The sequence below is a fragment of the Salvelinus namaycush genome, chromosome 3 (assembly GCF_016432855.1).
Source record: "Salvelinus namaycush isolate Seneca chromosome 3, SaNama_1.0, whole genome shotgun sequence".
Taxonomy (NCBI): domain Eukaryota; kingdom Metazoa; phylum Chordata; class Actinopteri; order Salmoniformes; family Salmonidae; genus Salvelinus; species Salvelinus namaycush.
In genome coordinates this window covers 21,776,651-21,791,966 of record NC_052309.1, presented here as the reverse complement: position 1 = coordinate 21,791,966, position 15,316 = coordinate 21,776,651, and the positions used below count along the sequence as shown (strand labels likewise).

Sequence of the window (15,316 nt, the reverse complement as noted above, 5' to 3'; positions counted from 1 at the left end):
TTCCAATATATTGCTGTTTATTTGCTGTGGAAACATTGTTGTGACAGAGAGCCCAGACATACAGTAGGCATCATGTGGGCTGTGTGGAATATGATCAATAGAAGACAATATTTCCTATAATTGTTTATGGAAGAGAGAAATGTAAAACGTCTCGCCATCAGCAACACAGTAAAATGCCACAGTTTTTCAATACAGAAAATGGCCACACACAGACACATAAGATATGATTTCTCACACATTGGTTCCTATAATGCACTGACTGATCAGACCCTACTATCGCTGAACTTTGACCTCAGTGTGTTTGCAACTCAGACCAGCACAGCGGACAGGCTCACGTCCCCCTCAACCTCCAGGATATCAATCTGCTGGAACAGGAAGTGGCGGTGGTTGTAGCTGAACATCAGGGCTCCATTCACCATCACCCTGTAGCACTGGGTATCACACATGATGATCATCTGAAACACAGGGCCTGACATGAGTGCTGAGCTCATCCCAGGAAAAGCTTAAGGTATCATTGAAGCTAAAACACATTCAGATGCATTTCAGCTGAAATTGTTGTCAATGCACAACACATGCAAATATCCGTTCAAATATATTTACTTGTTCCATCCTACAGTATGCAGTTAGCTATAATGGAGTTTATACCGTAAAAGGCTGGCCTCTGTAGAAGGGCATGCCACCTGTCCTTTCCTCTGGACCCCACTGTTCCTTCAGGAGACTGTTACGAACTACAACGTTCTCATTGAACCTGGGGTTGAAGTGGAACGCCACCCCCGAGTTGAAACGCAGGTTGATACAGAACCTAGAACCATTGCAACCATAATCATGGTTATAAAGCTCGACCAGGAATGTCAGGTTAGATTACCCATTAAACTAATGCTCTGTGGTAGATGGTGGAAAATGTGTACAGAGGTAAACAGTTTATAACATCAATAAGGCACCTCGGAGTTTGTGGTATTGGGCCAATATACCATGGCTAAGGACTGTGTCCAGGCACTCCACATTGCGTTGTGCACAAGAACAGCCCTATATTGGCCATATACCACACCTACTTGGGTCTTATTGCTTAAATATACCACGGCTAAGGGCTGTTCTTATGCACGATGCGAAGCAGAGTGCCTGGATACAGCCCTTAGCCGTGGTATATTGGCCATATACCACAAACCCGAGGTGCCTTATTACTATTATAAACTGGGTACTAACAAGATAGAACAGTAAACAAGTATTTTTGCCTCAAACCTGTGGTATATTGTCTGATATAAACAAGGCTGAAATGCATTTTTAGCCAATAAGCATCCAGGACCCAAACAACCTGGCTCATAATACTGTATAGCTCTGTAATGTACTGCTTGTAGAGAGGGATAACTTTTCTGGACTCTGATGGTGAGTGTTACACAATCGTGAAATAAATCATTTGGAGGGTGACAGGCTAATCAAAAGAGGACCTTTTCCTTACTATTCATTTGTATTGTCTGTAATGTACAGGTATACAATTCATAGTACCAACTCTGACCCATAGCAGGTGAAGCAAATGCATTATATAAGATGTGCTCATATTGAATAAGTTACTTACTTATCAGCGTTGTGGTTGACCACACCCTGGATGGTGATGTTTCTGCCTTGGTAAAGTCCACCTGCCATTATGTTTTTATACGGCACAACCTGAGGACAAAGGATCCATAACATCACCATGTCAACCCAATAATCTGTTTCGATACATAAATTAATGTAATTATGCAGTCTGCAATTAGTCTGTAGGTTAAAGAAGGGGTGCTTACAAAGGACGGCTTGGGGGTGTATGGAGGCTGGGCAGTGTATGGAGGGGGTGCCTATAAAATAAACATTATACATCACCACAGTCTCTACAAAAAAACGACTTTAAGCTTGTCAGAACTTAATTTTCTTAACATTCATTTATATAGAAAAAGATTTATCAAACTTCAATGCAATTCCTGATATTGGCCTCTATCTACACATTTTAAACTCTGAAAAGTTGATTCATTGGAATGCAACTGACCTGAAGAAATCCTGCAGCCGAGAAAGCCTACAAAACAGACAAACAGTTGTCAAATATATATCAACCTTAACAAGGAAAGCAAGCAAAATCTACCCTCAAAGCTAACGTTGATTGAATGGAATGAAATGCAGTCACCTTACTAAAACAACCACCACCAGAAAAAAAGCTAAATACACGAAATTAGCTGTCAACCCAGCATGGTAGAATCTACCTGTGTGGCGTTAGACCATTGAGGAGGAGTTTTGGGGCCAGTTTTGCTTTGACGAGATCTATTTCGGTTTCGTTGACCCTGTAAATAAATTGTCCAGCTTGGATTACGACCTATGCTACTGTTTTGTGAAGCCAGATATGTAGTACTGGGTTTATTACTAATTATAAGTGTTTCCAGACCTTGTTCTTGAAGTAACTCCAAATATAATATGTTTTTAACTTGTATAACTAAGAATCCTGTTCATGAGTCTGTCTGTCATATGAAGAATACTCACACTGTGTGGATGGCCAGGATATCCTGGTTGGGGAGGAGGTGACTGGAGAAAAGACAGGACATAACATTTCATTTCTATGTATAGGATATGAACAGACTCTCTTAGTCAGCACATGCAAGTCTGAATAATGATAATAACTTAATTTGAAAAAGCACTTTCAATACAGGTAACAAAGTGCTTCACATCATAAAATAAAAGTACTAACAAAGAAATAAAGACAGGAGGAAGGACAATGAAAAAAGATAGCTAATTAAAATCAAACATTAAAAGATCTTTATAAAAGTGTGTCTTCAACATGGATTTAAAAAGAGGCACTGAATCTGCAAGCCTGATCTCCTCTAGCAGACCATCCACAGTCTACATGGGCTTAAAAATTTGTTTTATTCATGATAAAATTATGAAAAATATGAGTAGCATTCCACCCATGAGGCCACTAGGTCATTTGACTGCAGGAAAGGGAACTGGGGGAACTCCGTTTTTCTGGATGCCAAAAATATGTCTACAACATCCTTTTACAATCATTACACCACCTGACCATGACCACTGCCCACTTGGTTGCATTCCAGACAACTGATTAAGATGAGCAAATCTGTCCAGTTGCTTGCTCAAAGCTGATCCTACTGAACGCGAAAATGAACTATATTCTGCCATGGGGATGACCTGTCAGATACTCACGGTGACTGCAGGGTTGGAGAAGGCAATAGACTGGACTTCCACTCCCCCATCCACAGAGATGGTGTCCACTCTGGAGAATGACAGCCGGTGCAGGTACTCCATGAAGAGGGCACCATTCACAATAATCTGTGATAAAAACAGGATTTAGGAAAGACAAAAAATTATATATAATATATGCCATTTAGCAGACGCTTTTATCCAAAGCGACTTACAGTTATGCATGCATACAATACATTTTACGTACGGTATGGGTGGCTCCAGCTGGAAACCAATGGCACATGGAGGAAAAATAATAAATAAGTGAATAGTTATGATACTTTATGCTCTAGAGAAATGTAATAAATTCATAGTCAAAAAACTGCTCTAGAGATAAGGTTCAATTCAATAGGAATGCTATGATTCCAACTGATGACTCCATGTCATATACCCGTGTAAAAGATTGTATCATGAAGGAGAGCCAATGCATGTTCGAATTTCAACAAGTAGAAAGGGAAGAGGTAGAAAGGATGCTGTTGTCTCTTTCGGATGACAAGTCACCTGGTACAGATCATCTTGACGCCAAATTGCTTACTTACAGCTAACCAAATATCTACCCCAATCTCTCATATTTTTATTAAGTGCTTGATGTATGGGGTGTGCCCAGAAGTCTGGAAAGAGTCAAAGGTTATTCCACTACCTAAGGATAAAAAAATCTGCATTCACTGGTCCTAATAGTCATCCTATAAGCTTGCTGCTTGTGTTAAGTAAATTATTGGAAAAAAATTGTATCTGTACAAATCAAGGATTATTTCTCATGTAATGGTCTGATAACGGGTTTCCAGCATGCATACAAAGAAGGGCATTCTTTGTAGCCATCTATTTACCACCACAAAGCAAAGCTGGCACTAAGACCACTCTCAACAAATTCTATAAGGTCATAAGCAAAGAAGAAAATGCTAACCCAGAAGCGGCTCTCCTAGTGGCCGGGGACATTAATGCAGGCAAACTTAAATCAGTTTTACCAAATTTTTACCAGCATGTCACATGTGCAACCAGGGGGGAAAAATCCTAGACCACCTTTACTCCACACACAGAGATGCATACAAAGCTCTCCCCCGCCCTCCATTTGGCAAATCTGACCACAATTATATCCTCCTGATTCCTGCTTACAAGAAAAAACTAAAGCAGGTAGTACCAGTGACTCGCTCAATACGGAAGTGGTCAGATGACGCGGATGCTACACTACAGGACTGTTTTGCTAGCACAGACTGGAATATGTTCCGGGATTCATCCAATGGCATTGAGGAATACACCACCTCAGTCATCGGCTTCATCAATAAGTGCATCGATGATGTCGTCCCCACAGTGACTGTACGTACATATCCCAACCAGAAGCCATGGATTACAGGCAACATCCGCATTGAGCTAAAGGCTAGAGCTGCCGCTTTCAAGAAGCGGGAGACTAATCGAGACGCTTATAAGAAATCCTGCTATGCCCTCAGACGAACCATCAAACAAGCAAAGCATCAATACAGGATTAAGATTGAATCCTACTACACCGGCTCTGATGCTCGTCGGATGTGGCAGGGCTTAAAAACTATTATGGACTACAAAGGGAAACCCAGACGCGAGCCTACCAGAGGAGCTAAATGCCTTTTGTGCTCGCTACGAGGCAAGCAACACTGAAGCATGCACGAGAGCACCAGCTGTTCTGGATGACTGTGTGATAACGCTCTAGGTAGCCGATGTGAACAAAACCTTTAAACAAGTCAACATTCACAAAGCAGCTGGGCCAGACGGATTACCAGGATGTGTACTCAAAGCATGCGCGGACGAACTGTAAAGTGTTTTCACTGACATTTTCAACCTCTCCCTGACCGAGTCTGTAATACCTACAGTCGTGGCCAAAAGTTTTGAGAATGACACAAATATTAATTTTCACAAAGTCTGCTGCCTCAGTTTGTATGATGGCAATTTGTAAATACTCCAGAATGTTATGAAGAGTGATCAGATGAATTGCAATTAATTGCAAAGTCCCTCTTTGCCATGCAAATTAACTGAATCCCCCCCCAAAATTCCACTGCATTTCAGCCCTGCCACAAAAGGACCAGCTGACATCATGTCAGTGATTCTCTTGTTAACACAGGTGTGAGTGTTGATGAGGACAAGGCTGGAGATCACTCTGTCATGCTGATTGAGTTTGAAAAACAGACTGGAAGCTTCAAAAGGAGGGTGGTGCTTGGAATCATTGTTCTTCCTCTGTCAACCGTGGTTACCTGTAAGGAAACACGTGCCGTCATCACTGCTTTGCAGAAAAAGTGCTTTACAGGCAAGGATATTGCTGCCAGTAAGATTGCACCTAAATCAACCATTTATCGGATCATCAAGAAATTCAAGGAGAGCAGTTCAAAGAAGGCTGTTGTTGTGAAGAAGGCTTCAGGGCGGCCAAGAAAGTCCAGCAAGCGCCAGGACCGTCTCCTAAAGTTGATTCAGCTGCGGGATTGAGGCGCCACCAGTACAGAGCTTGCTCAAGAATGGCAGCAGGCAGGTGTGAGTGTATCTGCACGCACAGTGAGGCGAAGACTTTTGGAGGATGACCTGGTGTCAAGAAGGGCAGCAAAGAAGCCACTTCTCTCCAGGAAAATAATCAGGGACAGACTGATATTCTGCAAAAGGTACAGGGATTGGACTGCTGAGGACTGGGGTAAAGTCATTTTCTCTGATGAATCCCCTTTCCGATTGTTGGGGCATCTGAAAAAAAGCTTGTCCGGAGAAGACAAGGTGAGCGCTACCATCAGTCCTGTGTCATGCCAACAGTAAAGCATCCTGACATCATTCATGTGTGGGGTTGCTTCTCAGCCAAGTGAGTGGGCTCATTCACAATTTTGCCTAAGAACACAGCCATGGATAAAGAATGGTACCAACACATCCTCCGAGAGCAACTTCTCCCAACCATCCAGGAACAGTTTGGTGACAAACAATGCCTTTTCCAGCATGATGGAGCACCTTGCCAAAAGGCAAAAGTGATAACTAAGTGGCTCGGGGAACAAAACATCAATATTTTGGGTCCATGGCCAGGAAACTCCCCAGACCTTAATCCCATTGCGAACTTGTGGTCAATCCTCAAGACATTGGACAAACAAAAACCCACAAATTCTGACAAACTCCAAGCATTGATTATGCAAGAATGGGCTGCCATCAGTCAGGATGTGGCCCAGAAGTTAATTGACAGCATGCCAGGGCGGATTGCAGAGGTTTTGAAAAAGAAGGGTCAACACTGCAAATATTGACTCTTTGCATCAACTTCATGTAATTGTCAATAAAAGCCTTTGAAACATGAAATGCTTGTAATTATACTTCAGTGTTCCATAGTAATATCTGACAAAAATACTGTACATGTTTCAAGCAGACCACCATTGTCCCTGTGCCCAAGGAAGCGAAAGTACGAAGCTCATCGCTAAGCTAGGGACTCTGGGACTAAACACCTCCCTCTGCAACTGGATCCTGGACTTCCTGACGGGCCTCCCCCAGGTGGTAAGAGTAGGCAACAACACGTCTGCCACATTGATCCTTAACACTGGGGCCCCTCAGGGGTGTGTACTTAGTCCCCTCCTGTAGTCCTTGTTCACTCACGACTGCGTGGCCAAACACGACAACAACACCATCATTAAGTTTGCTGACGACATAACAGTGGTAGGCCTAATCACCAACAACAATGAGACAGCTTATAGGGAGGTCAGAGAACTTTCAGTGTGGTGCCAGGACAGCAACCTCTCCCTCAATGTGAGCAATACAAAGGAGCTGATCGTGGACTACAGGAAAAGGCGGGCCGAACAGGCCCCCATTAACATAGACAGGGCTGTAGTGGAGCAGGTCGAGAGTTTCAAATTCCTTGGTGTCCACATCACCAACGAACTATCATGGTCCAAACATACCAAGACAGTCGTGAAAAGGGCACGACAAAACCTTTTCCCCCTCAGGAGATTGAAAAGATTTGGCATGGGCCCCCAGATCCTCAAAAGGTTCTACAATTGCACCATCGAGAGCATCCTGACCATTGCATCACCGCCTGGTATGGCAACTGCTCCGCATCTGACCGTAAGGCGCTACAGAGGGTAGTGCGAACAGCCCAGTACATCACTGGGGCAAGCTTCCTGCCATCCAGGACCCATATAATAGGCGGTGTCAGAGGAAAGCCCATAAAATTGTCAGAGACTCTAGGAACAAAAGGCTCCTCAACAGCTTCTACCCCCAAACCATTAGACCGCTGAACAATTCTTAAATATCACCACTGGACAATTTACATTGACCCCCCCCCCCCCCTTGTACACTGCTGCTACTCACTGTTTGTTTGTTACCTATGCATAGTCACTTTGCCCCCACCTACATGGACAGATTACCTCAACTAGCCCCTGTACCCCTGCCTCGTTATTGATATCCTTATTGTGTTACTTTTTATTATAACTTTTTATTTTAGCCTACTTGGTAAATATTTTCTTCTTCTTGAACTGCACTGTTGGTTAAGGGCTTGTAAGTAAGCATTTCACGGTAAAGTCTACACTTGCTGTATTCGGTGCATGTGGCAAATAAAGTTTGATTTGATTTGATTCTACGAGTACGGCCTTAGCACAAATGACAGATGATTGGTTAAAGAGTATGGATGACAGGAAGTTAGTTGGTGCAGTGTTGCTAGATTTCAGTGCTGCTTTTGATGTAATTGATCATGAACTGTTACTAGCTAAACACAAATGTTATGGTTTTAAGTTTGCAGCTCTATCGTGGATGGAAAGCTATCTATCCAGGAGAAGGCAAAAAGTGTTATTTAATGGTAGCCTTTCAAACAGTAAAGATATACACTGGGGTGTTCCTCAAGGACGCTGTCTAGGCCCCCTTATCTACTCTATCTTTACTAATGATTTATCTTCGGTAATGAACAAAGCAAGAGTGGTAATGTATGCTGATGACTCTACAATGTATAACGCAGCATCAGAATGTAATGAGCTAACAGATGTACTGAGCAGAAAATGGTGTCTGAGTGGGTTGATATGAACAAATTGGTGTTGAACATTTCTAAAACTAAGTGTATTGTATTTGGTTCAAGATATATGCTTGCTGATGATCCCCAATTGAATTTGTCGATGAATAGAACACATATAGAGCAAGTGACAAAAACAAAACTACAGGCGTCATGTTGGACGCAGGTTTATCATGGTCAGAACACATAGATAATATTGTTATTAAGATGGGTAAGGGAATTGCTGTTACAAGAAAATGTTCAGAGTATGTAACATCTAGCACTCTGAATCAGGTCAATCCCTGGTCCTATCACACTTAGAGTACTGTCCAGTTATATGGTCATCTGCAGCAAAGAGAGATAGAAAAAAGCTCCAAATGGCTCAGAACAGAGCTGCCAGATTAGCTCTTCATTGCTCTATCTGTATGAATATTATCCAAATGCATCAGAATCTCTCATGGCTTCACGTTAAAACAAATTACTATCTAGTCTTCTGATTTTCTTCAGGGAAAACCACAGTATTTTTCAGGCCAGTTAGTACATACTAGCAACATGCATAACCACCAAACCAGACGGGTCAATTCAGGGCATCTACTGTAAGACAACCGAAGCCAAGGACAAATCGCCTTAAATCTACAGTTTTATATAGAGCCATAGCTGAATGGAACTCTTTACCAATCCATATTTCTCAGGCAAAAAGTAAATCCAACTTTAAAAATAATAATAATGCGATAGACCATATGACTGGGCAGGAAATAGAAAACATCAACTGAATGTTAAATGTGTTTCCTGTCAGATATTTTAATTGTCTGTATTGTCTACTTGTTAAATGTTTGTGAAGTCTTAATTTGTAATTGTTTGTAATGTCTTATTAATTGGTGTTGGACCCCAGGAAGATTAGCTAACGTTACGGCGTTAGCTAATGGGGATCCAAATAAAAATGTACAATTTCACAAATAAGTCCACAGTCAAAAAACTTATCTAGAGATAAGGTTCATTCAATAAGTCAAGAGTAAAACAAATGTTGTAGCCTAAGCATCAGCAATACAAATCTCCTGACCGAATATGAATCTCTGTTGACCAGGAACATGAGGGTAAAGTTGGACCCCCGGGTCATGGTTGCAAAGTATTCACGCTCCTCTGAACCCCACTTGGAGTGCTGCATGGTGTTGCAGACCACAACGTCTAGGAAGCTGTCATATCGGGGGTTGAAGTGGAGTGCTACGTCAGGATTTCCTCTTGAGCCACATTGCAAATTCACATGAAACCTATACGGACAAAAGGAAGGGGCATATTATATTTTGATGTACAATTATGGCCTATACAATCATGTTCTGTCCTGTGTGGCTCAGTTGGTAGAGCATGCAACACCAGGGTTGTGGGTTCGATTTCCATGGGGGACTAGTATGAAAAAAATACGAAGATGTATGCACTCACTACTGTAAGTTGCTCTGGATAAGAGTGTCTGCTAAAATGTAAACGTTGCATTCAATGATTAGGTTAAACAAGATCCCTTCTGTGCTTATAGTGAGTGACAAGACTGTGCTAAAGGAGTGTGTCTCTAGGTAGGGCTACCTCTGGGCTCCTGGCAGGACTCTCCCTGTCACAGTGATGGTCTTCCCCTCATGCAGAGCTCCCTGGATACAGCCAGTGAACGGCACTCTCTAGGGGCACAGAGCACAAAAGAACATGTGACCAGGGCTGGGTAGCTAGTCTTGTTCACCATCTGTTAAGAGCCAGGCAAGCTAGGGACTTGGCAAATAGAGACTTTGAAACATTAAGCTCTCACAATGGCCACATCAAGCATTTTCTAATAACAATCTAAAAGGTTATGGTTTCCTTCCTTCTTTTCTTTCCTAGTTAAAAAATCCTTTAGGATTCATTTCCAATAGAATCATATAAGACTCTCGTAAACCTATAGGATTTTGTTTCACCTCTATCAGAATCCTATTGGACAACTTTTTTTTCCTACAGGAAACTCTTGCAGGATTTTGTCACCACAATAATTTGTTGTAATTTGTTCCAGTACAATACAACAACATTAATTACAACATTTTGGTTGATTGGAAACAGTTCTATATTAATTTCGGGTTTTATTCACCACAATATGGGAGTGAGTCAAAGCTGCAAGTTCATTTGCAGTATGACCACCATACACTACACCTTTTTCCCCCAAAAATGGGGAAATTACACCAAAAATAAGTAACAAAATGACACCCAAACATCACATATAACGGGGCCTGATGAAATAAATGATGTGAATAATATCAAAGTAGAATTCTTACCGGATTGAAGAAGGGTTGCTGAAAAGACATGCTTCAGTGTTACTCTGATCTGTCTGTTCGAAGTACGTAGACGTGATGTGGTTCTCCTCAGTAAAGCTGCAATGTCACTTTTTGGGCGACCCGACCAAATTCACATAGAAATGTGATTTATAGATCTGTCTTTCTAATTGAAAGCAAGTCTAAGAAGCGGTAGATCTGTTCTATGTGCGCTAGTTATATGCTTCCTGTTTTTGTTTATTTTACCAGCTTCAAACTGCTGAAAATACAATATTTTTGGTTACAGGAAATATATTTCACAGGGATGGTACAATGATTCTCTACACTATACTTGCTTTCTTTGTCAATAAACTGGAATTAGGCAAACTATTAGAATAGGAACTAGGAAATGGCGGAGCGATTTCAGCACAGTGCACCGTAAGTTTCGTTTCTCATTAATGCCTCCACACACAATCGAAAACCGTGACCCTTAGATAAGAGAGCAACGAAAATGTAGCACACCTTTTACACCAAGTAGCCTACGACTTTGCTGACTGATTACCATTAACTTACCACTTTTAAATGGTTTAGTTTTCTTGTATCCATTAATTTATTACTTTCACTAAGTCACTAGCATCAGATGTATTTTGTAGTGAATAGTAAATGGAATCAAACAGCATACATAGCTATCCAAGTGCCTCTTTCACTAGGTGTTACCTCATCATACCTATTACATTTATATCTGATCAGATTTTGTATGTGTCCTCAAACATACAGTATATCTATGGTGTCTGTTATTTATAATAATAATGTATTCTCTATACTATTTAAACATAAACAATGAGAGCCTTGATGAATTGGGAGGTGGCTACATAAACTAAACCATGAATACACACCAAATAAAAAATAAGTAATTTGAATGAAACATACTACACTAGTGTACAGATAAGTGAATCAGTAGATATGAGTTTTTATGGCCCAATGTCCTTACTCCATCATATCTTGTGTTAAAGATTACCATATCACACCAAGGGCACAGATCAAGTTACCAGTGACACCACAGAGAAAGGGAGTAGTTCTAAATATATTTGGTGACACTAACCGTAAATATAACTGTCCATAGCATAACTAAAATACTTTATTAAATTCAGCTCAAACATACATTTTCACATGACAAGCATCATTTTATTGTCTTTCAAGGATGAAAACAGAAACTGTTTACAGAATGGTAGCCACATGCAATACAAAAATATGAATTTTTACATGACATAAAAAACATTCAAAAAAAATGTACAGTATTTTTACAGTATTTTGTACATGAAAAAATATAAATATATATACATCTGTAATAGGGGGGCAGTACCTATTTAAAAATGCAATGATGTATAGTACATATAAAATGTTTGTACAAATATTACAATAATCGTGTTAATTAGCTGTACATTAAATAATGTATATACATGTCTATCTTAGATACCACTGATATCGTCAATATAACATTTACTGCAGTCTTTCACTAAATCAACCCTACATGTTCCAATACAATACACTCACTCGCACATACACACTCACAAACACCAGCACACCAACTGAGGCAAGCAATCACAAACATAATACACACAAGCGCGCACAAAAGGTCATGTTTAAGGAGTAAATTATAGGATACTTTTGCGCCAGGCTCTTGTTCTATTATTTTTGCACTGTGAATGAATCTACTAAACTACTTGAATGGTCTACCTCTACACCACTCACAGGCTGATAGAAGGCATCTCTTGCTTCTCTGTGGCGCCCTCCTACGTCTTTTAATAATCAGGGCACTCACTTCATCATCAAACACCTTCAGTCATAAATAACCAACATATTTCCATTTCCAGTGGGTAGTGAGATGATGAGAGGAAGGTCCCATTGCATGCTGACACCTGTGAACTGTCAACATATTCATTCGTCATTCATGCACTGAGCCGTTTTCAAATGTATGGTTTCATCAGATTCTACTCAGACAAGCAACACGGAGACAAGAGTCAATTAAATCATGCTCTCCCAACTCCTGAGACATTTGTCCTTTCAAATTTCATGGAACAAAAACAGAAACACTACAAAAATGATTACTTTAAATAGGAACCAACAACCAAAGGTGACAGTTTGTTTCTTATAGTTTTTTTCTCCTGTTGAAATAATGTGTACAGGTAATGAGTGACCAGAAGGCAGACATGGGCCAGCACGATGACAGTGTCGCAGCGCATGCCATCAAAAAACTGCAGATAGCTGAGGGGTAAGAATCAAGAGGCAGTTGGATTACATCACTCAAGCAGCCTGAAGCATCAAGACCACAATGAGAAAAGAGGAGGGAGTGAATGCAGAGGTACATTTGTGATAGGAGTTAAAACCATTGTTTTGGCCCAGCGAGTGTCTGGGCCGCGTCGTCTGGGAGCCCCCAGCAGGAAGAACCACATCACAGCAGCACAGAGAGGAGAGAGAGCAGGGCAGGCTGCAGACGGAGCAGAACACAGTAGAGCAGCCGTCAGCCACCAGGCACAGGCCACAGCACACCAGTCAGTCTTATCACAGACACCACAAACCAGTTAGTCACAAGTCTCAGATAGTCCAAAAAGCAAAAAATAAATAAAATAAAAATGAAGGCAAGAAGTTTTGAGATGAAGGAAGGAAAGTTGAGGGGAGGTAGCGAAGCACTACCCTTAACCTCCTCAGTCCAGCACCCTTCACTCCCACACAACCAAACACTACAGTTTAATAGACATGGAAGATCAGGCTGTGGGTTAGTGGAAGCAGTGTCTGTATCAGGCTGAGTCAATGTTTTGATCAATCCTAAGAGTTAAGGATTTCAGGAGCATGCAAGGCAGACCCAGGCTTTGTTTGTTTTGCATTGCTTATATTTCATAGTGACAGCTACAACCTATATTAGGAAGACAGAAAACACAAAGAGAGAGAGAACAAAGGAAAACATGGAGGTTAGAGACTGTTGGTGAAACTATGCTAACAGGTGTAACATTGAGAATAAGACCAGTGCAGTAGAGTAGACAGGTAAATACTTCAACATGAAACAAGGGTCCAGATTTATGTACCACAGAAAACTCAGATGAGCTTTCTCACAGAAAGCTTTTTCAGGATTCACAAGCCCATGCAAAGTGTCCCAACAGACCATGGCAAACACCATGCAAGCTGGTAAGTGCTTCTCTTCCCATTCAAGCTCTGGCATGCTATGCAGACAGACTTTGTTGGGGCATCTGTGGTATCATTCCTGATAGTGTTGGAAGAGGCCAGCGTGTGTTTGCATACAAACAGAAGACCAGTAGTTAAGCCAGTTCCACTAGCAGAGAGTTGTTGAACTGATGGTGGCTGTTACTGGACAACAGGTTCATGTGAGAGAAGACTCCACCCATGGGCCTTTGAGTGACAGACATGCAGTATGTAGTGAATGAGGAAGTTACAGAGAACGAGCAGGAGAGAGATGATAGGAGAGGTGGAGAGAAATCTGGACCAGGTACTGTATATCTAACATTTGAGAAGAGGAGAGGGGTGTGGAGATGTAGGGGTACAGAGCAGGTCAGGAAATAGTCCAGGAAAGGGAGGGACAAAACAATGCTTTTAAACACAAAAGTGCATTCAACTCACAGTCACATCCTGGGGGAGATAGAGTTTGGAAAGCAGAAGATAAAACAAAGAACATTCCCTTAGCATCACATATGGTTCATTTCTAAATGATAAATGATTCACCATTAGAAATCACCATCCCTCATATTACAGCGGTCAATGTATTTGTAGTGGACCATCAGATGCTAATGTGGCTCATGAATATTATGAACATAAACTACTACCAAGAGTCTACTCAGGCATACCCTGCCTGGTCCCCATTAGTTTTACATCAGTGGGCCTAATACCTCACAGCAATCTGGGGGTCATCCTTTACAAGCCTTCAGTTGAACCCCTTTGTTTTATACACAAGTCCATTCCAGACGAGTCAGAGCCCAGTCAGGGGTCAGAGTGCATCTCAGGGCAGGCAGGACATATACTCCTCCCATGCTTCTACCTCTACCTCCATCTCTAGGATACGTACTCTGCAGACTTCCAGAAGTGTCCAGGGTGGGACAGTCTCCGGTTGAGTTTGGGAAGCTTCTCCAGCATGTCAGCCAACTGGGTGAAGGTGGGCCGCTCCCTCAGGTCATAGGCCCAGCAGGCAGACAGGATCTCCTGCACACACATACACAGGAGGTATTAATGTCTTTAGTTCGTGCCAACACAATGCAGAGATTTATCCTTTACTCAGCTTTAATGTCTCCTCTATTCTAACAAGGTCATCCCGTAAAAACATAGCATTCGTCTAGAAAATATCCTCACCTGCACCACGAGGATACATTTTTTTTAATGTGCATAAATTTCTGCATGATTCCACCACAATGTGATCTGGCCCCCTGAGGTGCTTAACCCCTCCACTCACCGTGACCTCCTTTCCCAGGCTGATCTCAGCCAGGACCTTCTTGATGCCCTCACCACTCCCCACCTGCCAGATGGTAGCCTCCACAGGCTGGTTGGTGATAGGCCAGTCCCTGGCTTGGAGCTCGTACCAAATGGTGCTAAAAGGGGGCAACCAGCAATATGGTCATTCCCCAGAGCCAGTTAACTGTAAACTGATGCATTCTCAGAGAGAAAAAACATTGTGCTGCGAATGATAAAGAAAAGATACATCAGAATGTGTTAAGATCGTACCCAAAGGCGTAGACGTCTGCAGCGTTGGAGAATGGCAGGTGGTCCTCATTGTTTCCAGGACTCATCCTGCGTACGATCTCTGGCGCCAGGTAACAGATCCAGCCATGTGGAAGCTTCAGCTCATTGTCTCGCCTGTGAAGCAAGACACACACACACAGTC

The 15,316-nt window shown here is 41.8% G+C and overlaps 2 protein-coding genes across 3 annotated transcripts in view; both read right to left on the bottom strand.

The window, feature by feature from the left end:
• LOC120045071 (galectin-9-like) lies at window positions 1–10,585 on the bottom strand. 2 transcript variants are annotated; one of them, XM_038989922.1, is made up of 11 exons: window positions 10,456–10,584; window positions 9,746–9,834; window positions 9,231–9,438; window positions 3,178–3,303; window positions 2,503–2,544; window positions 2,229–2,306; window positions 2,018–2,044; window positions 1,779–1,829; window positions 1,574–1,662; window positions 646–802; window positions 1–455 (listed from the first exon to the last, which is right to left on the bottom strand). In XM_038989922.1, exons 1-11 carry the CDS (start codon window positions 10,483–10,485, stop codon window positions 309–311), a joined length of 1,044 nt encoding a protein of 347 aa, XP_038845850.1. In that variant the 5' UTR covers window positions 10,486–10,584; the 3' UTR covers window positions 1–308. The 2 variants fall into 2 exon arrangements, with proteins under 2 accessions (XP_038845850.1, XP_038845851.1); XM_038989923.1 differs by lacking the exon at window positions 2,229–2,306 and having other exon boundaries at window positions 10,456–10,585.
• Window positions 10,586–11,600: 1,015 nt separating this feature from the next.
• Window positions 11,601–15,316, bottom strand: part of LOC120045070 (kinase suppressor of Ras 1-like) — a 35,862-nt gene continuing 32,146 nt past the window's right edge. Inside the window, 4 exon segments of the mRNA XM_038989921.1 lie at window positions 11,601–12,357; window positions 14,507–14,640; window positions 14,888–15,023; window positions 15,157–15,288. Coding sequence (XP_038845849.1) covers window positions 12,261–12,357; window positions 14,507–14,640; window positions 14,888–15,023; window positions 15,157–15,288 — 499 coding nt within the window. The 3' untranslated portion in view covers window positions 11,601–12,260.

What these genes read in the sequence shown, in the direction of transcription:
- LOC120045071 (XM_038989922.1), bottom strand. Translation starts at nt 10,485, where the DNA reads ATGTCTTTTCAGCAACCCTTCTTCAATCCG. An exon ending in GTCCTGCCAGGAGCCCAGAG is followed by an intron (nt 9,439 to 9,745) that starts GTAGCCCTACCT and finishes TTGTCCGTATAG; the next exon opens with GTTTCATGTGAATTTGCAAT. An exon ending in CGGCTGCAGGATTTCTTCAG is followed by an intron (nt 1,830 to 2,017) that starts GTCAGTTGCATT and finishes TTTATTTTATAG; the next exon opens with GCACCCCCTCCATACACTGC.